The sequence below is a fragment of the Hemitrygon akajei genome, chromosome 16, assembly GCF_048418815.1.
Source record: "Hemitrygon akajei chromosome 16, sHemAka1.3, whole genome shotgun sequence".
Taxonomy (NCBI): Eukaryota; Metazoa; Chordata; class Chondrichthyes; order Myliobatiformes; family Dasyatidae; genus Hemitrygon; species Hemitrygon akajei.
Window position 1 is genome coordinate 43,834,402 of NC_133139.1, and position 14,653 is coordinate 43,849,054.

At 43.9% G+C, this 14,653-nt stretch overlaps 1 protein-coding gene across 1 annotated transcript; it reads right to left on the reverse strand.

Moving 5' to 3' along the window:
* Positions 1–304: 304 nt before the first annotated feature.
* On the reverse strand, positions 305–2,613 carry LOC140740379 (immunoglobulin lambda-1 light chain-like). Its single transcript, XM_073069522.1, has 3 exons — positions 2,516–2,613; positions 2,062–2,412; positions 305–1,007 (listed from the first exon to the last, which is right to left on the reverse strand). Exons 1-3 carry the CDS (start codon positions 2,559–2,561, stop codon positions 685–687), a joined length of 720 nt encoding a protein of 239 aa, XP_072925623.1. The 5' UTR covers positions 2,562–2,613; the 3' UTR covers positions 305–684.
* Positions 2,614–14,653: the final 12,040 nt, after the last annotated feature.

Genomic DNA, 14,653 nt, shown 5'->3' on the forward strand with positions numbered 1-14,653 from the left:
TCTCTCTCTCCACCAAAACTACTCCAGAACCTGAATATTTGCAGGCATGCTAAATTCATTTCCTTCATTAAACTTCCCAAAACCAACTGTTGGCATCGCAGCCTTACAGTCAACGCACCACACTGTCCTCAGTGGGACTTGTCGTCCTTCTGTTCTAATATTCGGTGTACAAGGTTGCTGAAGAGAAACTTCAGGAAACCAGGACACGAACCAGACCAGGGAGACGCATCTCCTTTCTCTTCGCTCCCCCCACTGGGTGTCAGAATATGATAAACTCGAAAGATGACAAAACGCACACATGGAAATCATTCCTGCACTGATCATATTTATTTGTTGTTAGTCACCGTTACCTTCCGTTAGTCCGAAACTGAGGACGAATCACAAAATCACTCATTAATTATTCGAATTAATTCGAACCCCGGTGCCAGAGAAAACCATTCACCGCGTGAAATTTCCAGAAGACAAATAACTGTCAACTTTAACACCGCGTAGTCTCTCCGTAGGAAAAGTAACAAAATCAGCCTGAAATCAGGGTACAAATATTTCAACATCAAAATGGAAACTACAGAGAGCGGAACAAAAGGGAAGTACAGGGATGAGCGAGTCAGTGTGGTAAAGGAAAAGGATGCAAGGCAGTGATCTCCCGTTAATCAGGGAACAAACAAGGCCGAAGCCGCTCTCTGTTTAACAGCTGGATTGTGTGACTGTTGCGGATATTGTCGAGGCTGATCCTTGTTGAACTGAGCAGGAGTACCTCTTCCCACTGCTCCAGTCTGCGCCGGGCACCGTCAGGTAGCTGCTGAGACTGAAGGTTTTGTCCGCGTTCTGAGTCACCCCGCTGGTTTGCACCTCACTGCTCGTCGGACTGTCGTTCACTGTCCAGCTGACAACAGGGAAGCCTATCGACAATTTACTGACCAGGCAAACTAAGGTGCCCGCTCCTTTAGCGGAGATCTCCTCGGCTGACGGCCCAAGCAGTTTCACTGAAGGGTCTGGGAGCTGCTGATCTGCAACATGAACAAGAAAATACGTGTTTCAAATGAACAGAAGACCTCGCGTTACTTCACACTTTAAGGGAAGCTCGAGTTAAACATTCCAGCTTCGTAGAGTTTGGCCAACTATCTCACGGAGGGACGGGGATGGGTGCAGGGGACCAGGGGGAGGTAGAGATGGGGTGAGGTGTCGGGTCCGGAGATGAACACTTCATGTTTGTCAACTAGAAATCTACTCCAATCGGTGAGGCCGTGAGGCTCTGAGTCATTCACAGAATTGAGATACACACTGACATCGATTTGCCCCAGAGTAGTTTCATGTGCCCACTCTCTGTGCCATCAGCTCCTTCAGCAATCTCGCTAGAGGTCTCTGAGCCCAGTATGGTAGTGTGCGGTAGGGCCGTGTTTATTTTGTTGAGTCCATTCTCAGTTCTTGACACAAGATAGGAGAGGCCATTAATAGTTGCTGAGTACTGTACTTCACGTTCCTCATCTACCCTCCGCTCTACCCACCATCAGAAATGGACCTGCTGCGCTCGGGAGAATAAACAGAAGCTACAATCTGCCTTGCCCCCACTGGCGAAGGCAGCAAATCAGTGGTGCTGACCTCCAAAGAGAGGGGCAGGGTAGGTTGCTCTGTGATCTGGGATGATGTCGAGGGATTTTGCTCCCACTCACTGTGGTGTTGGAGAGGTTAGATTCTCCGCAGAATGAGATTTCTGGTCATTGTCGGTGTAGTGGCCTGGATCATTGAAAAGGAGCAGCGCAGAGGGGCACACGTGGCAGGCGAGGAGGCAAGAACTGGGCAGTGGGAGAGTGTCTTTCAATGGAAGGGTGCAGGAGGAGAGTTTGTACGAAAAGACAACCGAAAAGAGAAATGCTTCATTAAAAGTCGGAAACAATTCGCCAAACTGCACTCCATCGAGAAATACTGGACACGGAATATGATTTAATTGTAAATAAACATTTCCCACTGTAAAATTCGCAGGTAACAATAACGTTACAATTATTAAGTGCCAGTGACCGTATTTATGCCGTGGTTATTCAGGGTATAATTCCAGTCACTTACCTGCAACAAAAAGTTTTGTCCCTGGGCCTAACACGACATTATTGATTGATGAAACCCACTTTCCGCAGTAATAGAGCGCAGAGTCACTCATCTCCACATTCTTTATGATCAGATGGTAAATGGTGCCGGCGCTGTTGGCTGTCGATGTGAAACGGTCGCTGCCAAACCCAGGGCCGTAGCTTGGGCTACTGTAGGAATAATAGTAATAGAGCACCATTTGTGGAGCTCTTCCCGGTGTCTGTTTGTACCAGGCAACATAATTGCTATTACTTGTTCCGATGTTACAATCCAGCGTGGCCTTGGCTCCTGGACTCACCGACACGGTCGGAGGTTGAGTCTGGGATTCTCCAGCTGTGAAAAAACAGGAATTCAACTTCAACAACTGATTCTTTAATGCGACCCCAAAACCCACCCCAGCAAACATAGGCAGTGCAGACTTGCTGCTTGTACTTACAGCCCAGCCACAGTGACAAACACCAGAAAAAACACAGTGTCCGCATTGTGGTTGCCGTCAGTTTTTTGCTTCCCTTCTGCCGGTGGATCTGTGATGGACTGTGTCCGCCGCTGCCAATGGAACCCAGTTATAGAGCCGTTCGTTCCCGGAGGAAATCCATGCAAATCAGGGTGAATAGCACTGACCAACCAGAGGAAGGATTTGAAGCCCTCCCATTCACCGTCACACACCACTGGGTTGAGGCGATGACACTAACAGTAACTGACATGTCTGTTCAAAACTATGGGCAGATGAGCAGGTCGTTCATTGTCTGATATTTCCCATAATCTCCCTTCATTTCCCTGATTCCATCCCTCAGAGCAGAGATGCCTCTCACACCTCCATTTACAACAGGGCAGAAGTTGCAGACTTCCTGTTCCCACATCAGTTATTCAAAACCAGCCTGGCACCCTCTCATGGTGCTGCTGTTGGAGCAGGTGTGGCCCATCCCTTGCTCCTCTAGCTTGGAAAACACCCGGGCCATCTTCTGGGAAGATTCTGGGAATCGAAGATGGAGCCAGGAAGACTGTTCACAATGCACAGTCCATGGAGAATCAAGGCAATATCTTATCTTTTGTGTAGTTAATATTCAGTATTCTTTGTATAATCTTTTATTTATTTCAGTACATACATAGTTTAACTGAGCATTCTCATTTGTTTAAATAAATAATTATGAGAAATATGTATAGATACATGAACTGCATTGGTCAAAAAGCTACACGTAATAGATGCGCTCCTGGCTTAAAGTAAAACACAAAATTAGTCTGATGTTTCGGACTTCCGTGTCTTCCTTTGAATTAGTTTAAAAGTACAAAATGCCGTCCTCACTCTGGATATCATCTTAATATGTGGTTGCCTCAGAATGTGCGTGGCACCTATGTACGAGGCTACCAACAACCCTTTTCGTGGTTCTTTCTGTTCCCGGTGTTGTGAAGAATGTGTCTGGCCCCATTACCGCATAATGCCGTCCTACCTTTCCTTTGTGGAAAAAGTTCTTCTAGATCAACACTTTTGACTATAGGCCCACCAGTCATTGGTCAAAACAGACAGTCCTACAGACACTACAGTAAAAGGGCTCAATGTGTACAGTGGGTTGTTCCCTGAGCAGACTTATCAGACCCTCTCGCAGAACTTCTCATCGCCAGACCTCCTCACAAGGCACCAAGACCCTGCATGGAAAGCCGAGTGAGGAGCTCTCACAGTCAGATCCTTCATGTATGCCTGGAACATCACTACAGCTGTGCATTCTCTGTGAGAGGACTCTTGTTGGGATCACACCGTCACTCCCTTCTTTGTGGACTGTGGGGTTACGAAGAAGTTATGAAGAAAAGTGCTAGGGTCTGCTTCACAGTTCATTCCGAGCAGCAGCCTGCTGGGAAACTGTCTGATCTACAGACTGTTCCCACGGTCCTATCGTGAGACAGATTATCAAGTGCTGCTGAAAGATTATGAACTCGGTGAAATACACCCTTTAGTCTGCACAAAAGTAGTTGGGCTGGTCATCAAGATGTTGATGGAGGAATGGTGCCAATAGGCACATTTCAGGCAGCAGGAGTACGTGCTGAGGATGCATTGAAGCTTGGTGCAGCCACCACAAGGGGTCAGTGGGGAAGGGCCACAGTGCAGGGATAGGGAGGCGACTGGTTTGACGAGGAGGCTCCTCAATTATTGCAGCAACAATACGATCCAATGGGGCTATATAATTCGAAACGCATTTAATGCCTTTTCTTAGAATAACAAGGCATTGCACGGTTTACTCTTGTAAACATTTTAAATTATGAATATAGTTTATTTTGGTAAAAATACCTTGCCTATATCATCTGAACTGGCTCTGTCCATCTCCAGTGCCAGACTGTGTCCTTTGCAGTGGCCTGCCAACCCAACTCATTTTTTACAGCCACTTATAGAAGGCCTTCACCAAAAACCCTCTCTGGGTACCATTGGATGGGCAATAATTATACACATAATCAAGAATGTGGAATATCTGAGGTTGACCAGAGTACCAGGATCTGAAGGAATGCTCAGGTAGGAAATGCAGAACAGGAGGTAATGTCCCAGTGAATTTATACATGCATACCCAGGAAAATAAATAAGTACCCAGGAACTTTGAATACCCAGGAAAATAAATAAGTCTGTTGAGTAAGCCAGGCAATATGTCATCAAATAGTCTGAAGGGGAATCTCAGTTCTATGGGAATGGAAACCCAGATGATGGCGATCATCCTGCAGCTAAATTGATTGCAATGCAGTGGGGAGACTGGGATATCACCAGACAGACAGAAGAGCAGGTAAATGGGTCAGGAAACCCCTGAAGGTAACTTGCACTCTAACCATATGATATTCAGAGTACTGATTGGGGATATTATTTCTCTAGGTACAGAGGCATGGCCAGACATATGAATTCATTGTGCAGGCAGAGGATCAAGAAGAGGAACATTTCAGATCACAACCTGGTGCATCTCAAACCCTGCTACGTGCCTCTGGTGAAGAGTAAACCTGCAACCTCGAGGTCAGTGAGGAAATGGTCGGGGGAGGCTTATGAAGCACTCCAGGATTGTTTTGAGGCAACAGACTGGCAGGCACTCTGAGAGCCACATGGAGAGAACATTGATGGGCTCACAGAGTGCATCACTGGTTACATCAACTTCTGTGTGGACTGCAATGTCCGGCAAGAACTGTCCTTTGTTATTCAAATAACAAGCCATGGATATCAAAGGACATTAAGGACGTCCTGAACGCTAAAAAGAGGGCATTTAGAGATGGAAATAGGGAGGAGCTGAGGACAATACAGAGGGACCTGAAAGCCAAGATCAGGGAGGCTAAAGACAGGTATAGGAGGAAGCTTGAGTGGAAACTCCAGCAGAACAACATGAGAGAGGTCTGTAGTGGGATGAGGACCATCAGTGGGTTACGGCAAACTAGCAACAGAGGGGCTGAAGGCAGTGTTGACAGGGCCAATGAACTTACCCTGTTCTTCAACAGATTTGACACTGTGGCCCCTGCCCATCCCCCACATGAATCATCTGTTGTTGGCCCCCAACCAACACATATTCCACTCTCCCCTCCTACCCGTCCACACAGCCCCCCACCCTGCTCTCGTGATTACACCCCTCCCACATCTGAAACCACCATGGTGGGCTTCACAGCTGAACAGGTGAGAAGACAGCTGAACTGTCTCCACCCAAGCAAGGCTGCAGGCCCGGATGGTGTCAGTCCTAGGGTGCTCAAAGGCTGTGCCCCCTAGCTATGTGGAGTGCTTCACCATGCCTTCAACCTGAACTTGAGACTCCAGAGGGTTCCTGTGCTGTGGAAGTCATCCTGCCTCGTTCCTGTACCGAAGGCACCGTGCCCCAATGGCTCTAATGACTACAGACTGGTGGCATTGACCTCCCACATCATGAAGACCCTGGAGAGACTTGTTCTAGAGCAGCTCCAGTCTATGGTTAGGCCACACTTAGACCCCCTCCAGTTCACCTATCAGCCCCGACTAGGAGTTGAGGATGCCATCGTCTACCTGCTGAACTGTGTCTACGCCCACCTGGACAAGCCGGCGAACACTGTGAGGGTCATGTTTTTTGACTTTTCCAGTGTGTTCAACACCATCCGCCCTGCTCTGCTGGGTGAGAAGCTGACAGTGATGCAGGTGGATGCTTCCCTGGTGTCATGGATTATTGATTACATGACTGGCAGACCGCAGTATGTGCGCTTGCAACACTGTGTGTCAGACAGAGAGGTCAGCAGCACTGGGGCTCCACAGGGACTGTCCTGTCTCCCTTTCCCTTCACCATCTACACCTCAGACTTCAACTATTGCACAGAGTCTTGCCATCTTCAGAAGTTTTCTGATGTCTCTGTCATAGTTGGATGCATCAGCAAGGGAGATGAGGCTGAGTACAGGGCTACGGTGGGAAACTTTGTCACATGGTGTGAGCAGAATCATCTGCAGCTTAATGTGAATAAGACTAAGGAGCTGGTGGTGGATCTGAGGAGGGCTAAGGCACCGGAGACCCCTGTTTCCATCCAAGGGGTCAGTGTGGACATGGTGGAGGATTACAAATACCTGGGGATACGAATTGACAATAAACTGGACTGGTCAAGGAACACTGAGGCTGTCCACAAGTAGAGTCAGAGCCGTCTCTATTTCCTGAGAAGACTGAGGTCCTTTAACATCTGCCAGACAATGCTGAGGATGTTCTACGAGTCTGTGGTGGCCAGTGCTATCATGTTTACTGTTGTGTGCTGGGGCAGCAGGCTGAGGGTGGAAGACACCAACAGAACCAACGGACTCATTCGTAAGGCCAGTGATGTTGTTGGGGTGGAACTGGACTCTCTGATGGTGGTGTTTGAAAAGAGGATGCTGTCCAAGTTGCATGCTATCTTGGACAATGATTCCCATCCACTCCATAATGTACTGGTTAGGCACAGGAGTACATTCAGCCAGAGACTCATTCCACTGAGATGCAACACTGAGTGTCATAGGAAGTCATTCCTGCTTGTGGCCGTCAAACTTTACAACTCCTCCCTCGGAGTGTCAGACACCCTGAGCCAATAGGCTGGTCCTGGACTTATTTCCACTAGGCATGATTAACTTTATATTATTTAATTATTTATGGTTTATACTGCTATATTTCTATACTATTCTTGGTTGGTGCAGCTGTAACAAAACCCAATTTCCCCCGGGATCAATAAAGTATGTCTGTCTGTCTGTCCATCTTCGTTTGTAGAGGAGAATATCAAACTGTATGTGAAAGTAATAGGACTCTTCCCACAAGCCAATCATGGTGTCAAAATAAACTAAACCAATCTGCTTCCACCAGGTCTATATCCCTGCTATATTCCTTTGGACGCTGCAGTTTCCTTCCACATGTCAAAGACATGCAGTTTGATAGATAACTATCTGTTGTAAATTTCTCCATGTATGTGTTGTTGACTGGTACAATCTAAGGGATGTTGAATGGAATGTTATGGTAAGGGAATGGAATGGGATTAGTGAATGGTTAGCCTAAATATACGCTCAATGGCCAGCACTGACACGTTGGGCTGAAGGGCCTGGTTCCATGCCGTATGAATGCCATATATTACATAGTGAATGTAAAGCAGAATATTGCAAACAGCCAGAATTTAAGGAGGTAGTAGGAACATTCGGTAGTAGAAGAAGAATGGTGATTAATTCCCCTGCTTCACTTTGTGGGTGTAGTAAAGTGCAGATAAATGTTTGTCTGAATAGATAATGCAGAAGGGTGTCTGCAGACCCATGGGTGATTAGGATCTGTTCATGTGTGTGTGTGGGAGGGGAGGTGTATTGGTGCAGACAGCTCAGGCCGGACAGAAAGCCCAGAGCTGTGACCAGTGTTGTGTAATGTAGATGGAAGATAAAAAGGTCTAAAAAGGAATAAGGTGAGATAAATATCTCCAGAGCAGGAATAAACATTTTTATAGAAAGGACAACATAATGATAAAATATAAGAAGGTTCACACAAGATTTATGGAATGGGCAAATTTAAGATGTTAATGAAACAAAACTGATGAACTGTGTGCTGATGATATTGTGATAACTTACATCTATTCAGCATTTGTGGGATCTGAAGCAGTGAATTAGGTTACTGTGAGAACCACATACTCTTTTGGGGTTGAGGCAGGAGAAGGTCAACAGGCGAGAAGAGTGCAGTTTGTGAGAATTTCTGCTTTCTCCACTGCTGAGACAGGATTGCATGATCCATGGGCTTCAGGTTCATCCTTTTCAAAACCAAATGCTCCTTTCCAACTATATTGGTCATAGGCTGGAGAGTCTCCAGAATTCAGTGAGGATGTTGCATTTCTTCAAAGAGGCTTTGAACACATATTTGAATCTTATTTTCTATTCACGAGGCAAACGCTTCCCATGGCAGAGCTTGGAATACTGGAGATATTTCAACAGTATGGCCTCAGGTATATGAACAACCTTCCCTGTCCAATATACAAAACTCCATGTAACCATGGACTTAGAACTGCAAGTGTTGGCCTGGGAAGACTGACATTAGTTCAACTGTCCCTGCAGAGAATTTTGAGGAGATTCTGTTGGTGCTGGTTTATAGTGCATTAAGATGCCTTCTGTAATTCAGGTAGAGCTCAGATGTATCTGAAAAGATAGTGAACTGGCTTCCCTGGAGAATTGTGAGTTATGTGACAGCTGAGTAGAAGGTTAATTCTGTTGTATAAAAGGGTAGGTAATTCTGTGTGTATGTATAAATGCTGGAATTACATGTACAAAGCAGGCTGGCTACTGAGTTTGGGAAACTTTGGACCAAACGTGCAGGCATGTTGGTTGAAGAGTCCCCTGTTAGTTTTGGGGATTATCTGCACTCATTCAGAAATGTCGTTGGAGGTGTGGTGCAACATAGGACCAAGACAGTTTGAGAAAAGTGAACAGGAAAGTCTGCAAGTTTGATACTGGTCTTCACAAAGAATGACTCTGTTGTTAAATATTTTTAGAGCAAATGTAAGATAGAATTGAATTTGACCGTGAACCAAATTTGGGAAGTATGTTCTATAGACCCTTCTGATTGATGGAGTCAGAGGAGTATTTGTACAGTGAACATCATGTCCCCTGTTCTGTGGATGAATGAATTTCACACTGTGATTCAGGAAGTAGTTCTACGGTTTCTGATGAATGTGATTGAGAAGGAATCTGGCATTTACTCCCCCTGTGGTGGTGAGTCAGGTGACTGCTCTGTAGTTACCACAGTTGGATTTGTTTCTATGACAATCTATGCCTGTGAACATCTTGAAATATTGGTTAATAAATTGTAATGGTGGTGAAGATTTGCTGGGCCATGGATGACTGAAACTATTTGTTTGTCAAAACACACAGGGGGACATTGATCAGTTGGATCAGTGGGTGAAGCAATGACAAACTTTGTACAATTCAGATAGCTATAATGTTTTTGTTTTTTGTGTTCTTCATTTTGTGCCATGTATGATGTGGGCAATCATGGTCTTTCCATGATCATGATTGTTCTTGGCAAATATTTCTCCAGAAGTGGTCTGTCATTGCCTTCTTTTAGACAGTGTTCTTCCAAGCTGAGTGACCCCAGCTGTGAGCAAAACTTTTCAGAGATTGTCTGCCTGGAGTCAGTGGTAGCATATCCTGGAGTTGTGACATGTACCAGCTGCTCATATTTCATCCATCAGCTGCTCCCATGGCTTCTCATGACCATGATCAGGGGGTGAGGGTGTTAGGTAGCGGTTATATCATGCCCAAAGATGACTTGCAAGCTAACAGAGGGAACAAGTGGCACATGTCTCCTTCGTTAGAGAGGTATTTCCACCTTGCCACCAAGGTATTATGTTTTGAGAAATAATACTAGGATAGGACATTCACAGAAAATGGACCGCCTCTGCTGAGTGTTGTGGAATAGAAATATCTAGGGGCAAAATTACATCGTGTTCTGAATGTCGTCACAGCTATAAATGATTGAAAAGAAGTCATTTGGCACACTGGTCAAATTAGTTAGGCTACCAAAGATAGGATTCAGGACACTATATTACCATTAAAATGTCATGGGTGAGGCTGTACCGGGAATATTGTGTACAGTGTTCATCGCCCTATTATTGGAACAACATCATTAAGCTGCAAAGAAAGCAGAGAATCTCTGAAAATGTTGGTAAAATCTGAGGGCTATAGGAGGAGGTTGGGTGGGTGAGGACCTTTTCCTTAAAGTGTAGGAGAATGATGTGTGGACTTACAAAGTTATAAAAAATGAAGTTTGAATATAGATAGGGGAAATCCAGAGGTCCTTTTCCAAGTGATGGCAAAGTAAACACTAGAGGGCCTAGGTTGAAAGTGAAAGTGAAAAAAATTAAAAGGGACCTGAGTGTGTATATGTAGAGTGCAGAGTGTATATGGAAAGAACTTTCAGAGGCAGGTATAATAACAACAAGATCTGGTGATGTGTATCTGCATCTAAAATGGATCCAGCAATAAAATAGAGAGTAGCAGTAATAGGTTATTTATCAGACTGGAGATAGGTGTGAGTGAGTACCTCAGTGATGATTATGAGGACTACTCTTTTGTCTATTTCTATTAATGAGTTGCACTTGGGTTCAGTGGACTCGACCTTCGCATCTGTTGGTGGTACAAAACTGAGAGGCACAGTGAAGTCTGAGGGTGACAGAAATAGAAATTAAGGAGGCAGTGGCAGGCTGGTGAAGTGGTGGAACAGGTGGCAGAGAGAGACATGGACGCAGTGAAACTAGGAAGTGTAATAGGCCATTCGGCCCCTTGGACTTACTGTCTCATTTGACATGTTCATTGCTGATCAGCTACTTCATAACTTCTTCCCAACATCCCCAGATTCCTTCATTGAATCGGCACTTAGAAATGTATCCGCCTTCTTCTTGGATATTTTTAATGACTTGGGTTCCACCTCTTGTTTCTGCCTCTTCGGTCATTGATGATATCTCACTCGGAATGGTTCTGTCCAGTCCTACTGAGAATTAAAAAAATTACTGTGAGAACCTCTCATTTCTCTTTACTTTAGTGAATATTGGTCTTCCCAACAAATTCTCCTTTCATAACGAAATATTGAATGTAACAAGGATACAGAATGTACTCTGGTTGGGAACCTCATTGTCCATCACTGGATCTGACTTGGATTCCCACCAGTACAAACTGACTTTGTATGAAGTTATGTATCTGCCACATTGGATCTGGGTAGTGAGTGAAATTACTTGGGGTTTGGCGTCTTAGCTTCCTGAACAGAGACAAGACTTTTCTCTACTTGTCAAAGGGGAAAAATACACAAAATTGTTCTATTCAGCAAAAGCAGCACAAATCCAGTCCAGCTAATTAATGTATTTTTAGTTGATTCTCACTCATCAGCAAAGGTAGAATGTTTCATGGACACTGGTGTTAAAAGTCATTTACACAGCAATAATTTCATAAATGAACCACACATTGATTTTCACAGAAACATTTGGCTTTAGATATTCAGACAGGTCAGAAGGAGATAGAAGTGCCAATAAATAAAGGGAATTCATATTAAAGAATGTGTATATTAACAAGGGAATTATATAGTGTTTTTAATTGCCCCAGTGTGGACTGGGTTTGCCTCAGGGAGCATATTTGTTTTGAGCTCTTTGGGGCCTGTGCAGGGATGCAGAGAGCATTGGGCTCTGAGCTTTTGAGAGCACCTGAGTTTGTTAATTGTTGTCTCAACAAGAATCATTAATTGCTGGTGCTTTCTGTTTAATCTTGCTAAGATTATTCTGACTGGTGCATAGTCAGCATGGTTGTATTTGTAGGAAAACATGTACAAATAATTGATTGAATTTTCAGGTATAACGAGAGATTGGATCAAATGAGTTTGTTTCCTGTGAACTTGGAGAGGTCAAATATAAGAGTTGATAAAGGGATACAAAATTATGAGGGGGAGAGAGTGTAGATTTGAGGATATTTTTCCAGTGGATCGAGAGCCTTAAACTAGTGAGGCAGGAGATTTATAGGAAACCTGAGGTGAACTTTCCACTTAGAGACTGGGACATGATTTACATGGAAGTGGTAGAGGCAGAAAATTAAATTGTTTGGCATGGACACAATGGGCTGAAGATCCGATTTCTTTTCTGTGTAAATCTATGACTCACATTAGCCTTCTTTCAAACATTGACCATAGAGCTGAATTCTAGAGGTAAAACGAGATTGACTGCTCTCATTATCAAGGCAGAAATTGACCAATTGTAACATCAATGAGTTCCATTAACACCAAAGTTAATGGGTATCATGATGAAAGTACACCAATGGATGGAATCATAACTCACACTAAGAATAATGATGTTGTTGTTGTATCTCAGTGTTCCCATTCCCAGGATGTCTCTGCAGGAGATTTTCATGGATTATATTCAACACAGCAACGTTTAAAAGCTTCACCAATGACCTTCCTTCCATTGTAGGAACAGAAGCAGTAATGTGGAGTGAAGATTGCAACTCTTCAGCTCATCCACCAGTTCATAACTACATGTAGCATGTCCTGCACAACATAAAATAATTGGCTTATAAGGGGCAAGTAATGTTCAGATGACAGATATGCCAGACTAGGGTCATGTCCAAGAAGAATATGTCAAGCTACCTACCCATGGCATTCAGTGCCATTACCATCACAATACTTTTCCACCATTTACTCTATAACATTGAAGACAAGAACAAAATGGAATACTCTCCACTTTGGGAGATGAGTACAGGTCCAAAATCAATTCAGAAGCTCAACACCATCGAGGACAAGGCGGGCCAATTTCCACCACCAAACATTGTAACTCCACCATAGATGGTCTGAAGCCACAAAATGAAAGGGTGAGTGTTTGTCATGGGGTTAGCAACACATCCCGTAAAAAACCTAGAGTAACAGAAAATCCAACTGCAGCTTCAGAGACTTCATCCCTGGGTGAGGAGGGGTTTTCAAAGATGGGCAACACCGGGGTACAACTTTAAAGACTGGCCCAGGACAGTGGGCTGTGTCTGTAGCCTATGATCTAGGAGGGTGCTAGGCTTAACCAAACAAACATTAACACTCAGTGCATCCACCACAGGTGCACAATGGATGTAGCGTTGTTCATTGACAAAATGTCCTGCTATTACTTCCCGAGGTTACTCTGACAACACATCCCAAATCTTGGAGCTCTACTACCAAGTACATAAGGCAAAACTAGCAGGAAATTCCACCTGCAAGTTTACATCCAAGTCACAAACTATCCTAACTTGGAACTATGTAGTTAATAGATAAAAAATATGTATTCTTGGACCCTAGAAAATTTTGACTAATGTGCTCTGTTAGGTAGTATTCTCACTGTTTAGCTTTTCAGAAAATGTAACTAAAACATGCATGGATTGAGCTGAAAAATGTTGTGAACATCTGTCTCTGTCTCTGTCTAAGTATCACAGCCAATATAATCGTGCAGGGAAATCAATTCCAATGATTAGGAAGGAGACAGATACATATCTGAAACTGCAGGATTATGGGTAGATGGCAGGGAAATGTCATGTCATTTATAATGTGCTGGTCTGAAGTGAACAGGGCAAATGCCCTCACTATTTCCAGTAACCATTCTGCTTCACTATTATTTAGCTTCTTCTGATGACCTCTGAGTCGGAGATAGTGAATTTAGTGCTGGTATCTCCCAAGTAAAACCTCCTTGCTTTTGTGTAGTTAATAAGGTAGATCATTGCCTGATAGATCCCAGTTTCATCACTTGTTTCTTTAATGTCTGGTCACTGAGCTGAAATGACAGCATCCATCTCCATTATAGCACATCTCCCTTTGTAACTCAGGATATAAATCTGTAGATGATATTGTCCAGAAGATTAATGGTTTGTCAAAAGGAGTTGCCAAATTTATGGTTACAGCTGTTTTATTAGATTTTTATCATAGAAGTGGTCAGATAAGTCCAGCAAACAAAGCAGAAAAATGGCAAAGGGATGTGAACAAATGCTTCACGTTCAGATTGGAAGAGCAGTCAGACTGGTCCCTCATAAGAAATCTCAGAGCAGTGAACAATTCACACTTCACTTTGGACAATATTCAGTAGAACCAGATACACTACCAATTGCTGAACATCCACAGATAAATAGATTCAGGATTCAAGATTCAAGATTGTCATTTCTAGGCACTATGAATGTGTAGCGGAATATGAAATAATTATGACTTCAAACCTGAGGTGGCACAATAAACAGCCAACAAAATTGAGAAAACAATACTAAAAAAAACAATAAATATGAATACACGAGATAGCTCATACATGTATATATAGATTGATTGAATGTCCATAATCCATAAACTGACGTTAAGTACAGGAGTGTCTGTACAGAAGGTGACTCTGATATGTAATGATAGAGTAATGGGGGTGTAGAAGTGAGGGTTCATGGGTGGAAGTGTTGATCATCCTTATTGCTTGCAGAAATTAACTGTTTCTCAGCCTAGCCATCCTGGCATGGATGCTATGTAGCCACCTCCCAGATGGCAGCAGCGCAAACAGTCAATGATCAGGGTTGGTGGGATCCTTCATGATATTACTGGCTCTTTACCAGCATCTTTCTGCATATATGTCCTTGATGGCAGGAAGGCTGGTGCTGG

Coding starts and splice junctions, on each gene's coding strand:
- LOC140740379 (XM_073069522.1), bottom strand. CDS start 2,561: ATGCGGACACTGTGTTTTTTCTGGTGTTTGTCACTGTGGCTGGGCT. Junction 2,413..2,515: donor TTTGTCACTGTGGCTGGGCT/GTAAGTACAAGC, acceptor GTTTTTTCACAG/CTGGAGAATCCCAGACTCAA. Junction 1,008..2,061: donor GACAAAACTTTTTGTTGCAG/GTAAGTGACTGG, acceptor TTCATGTTGCAG/ATCAGCAGCTCCCAGACCCT.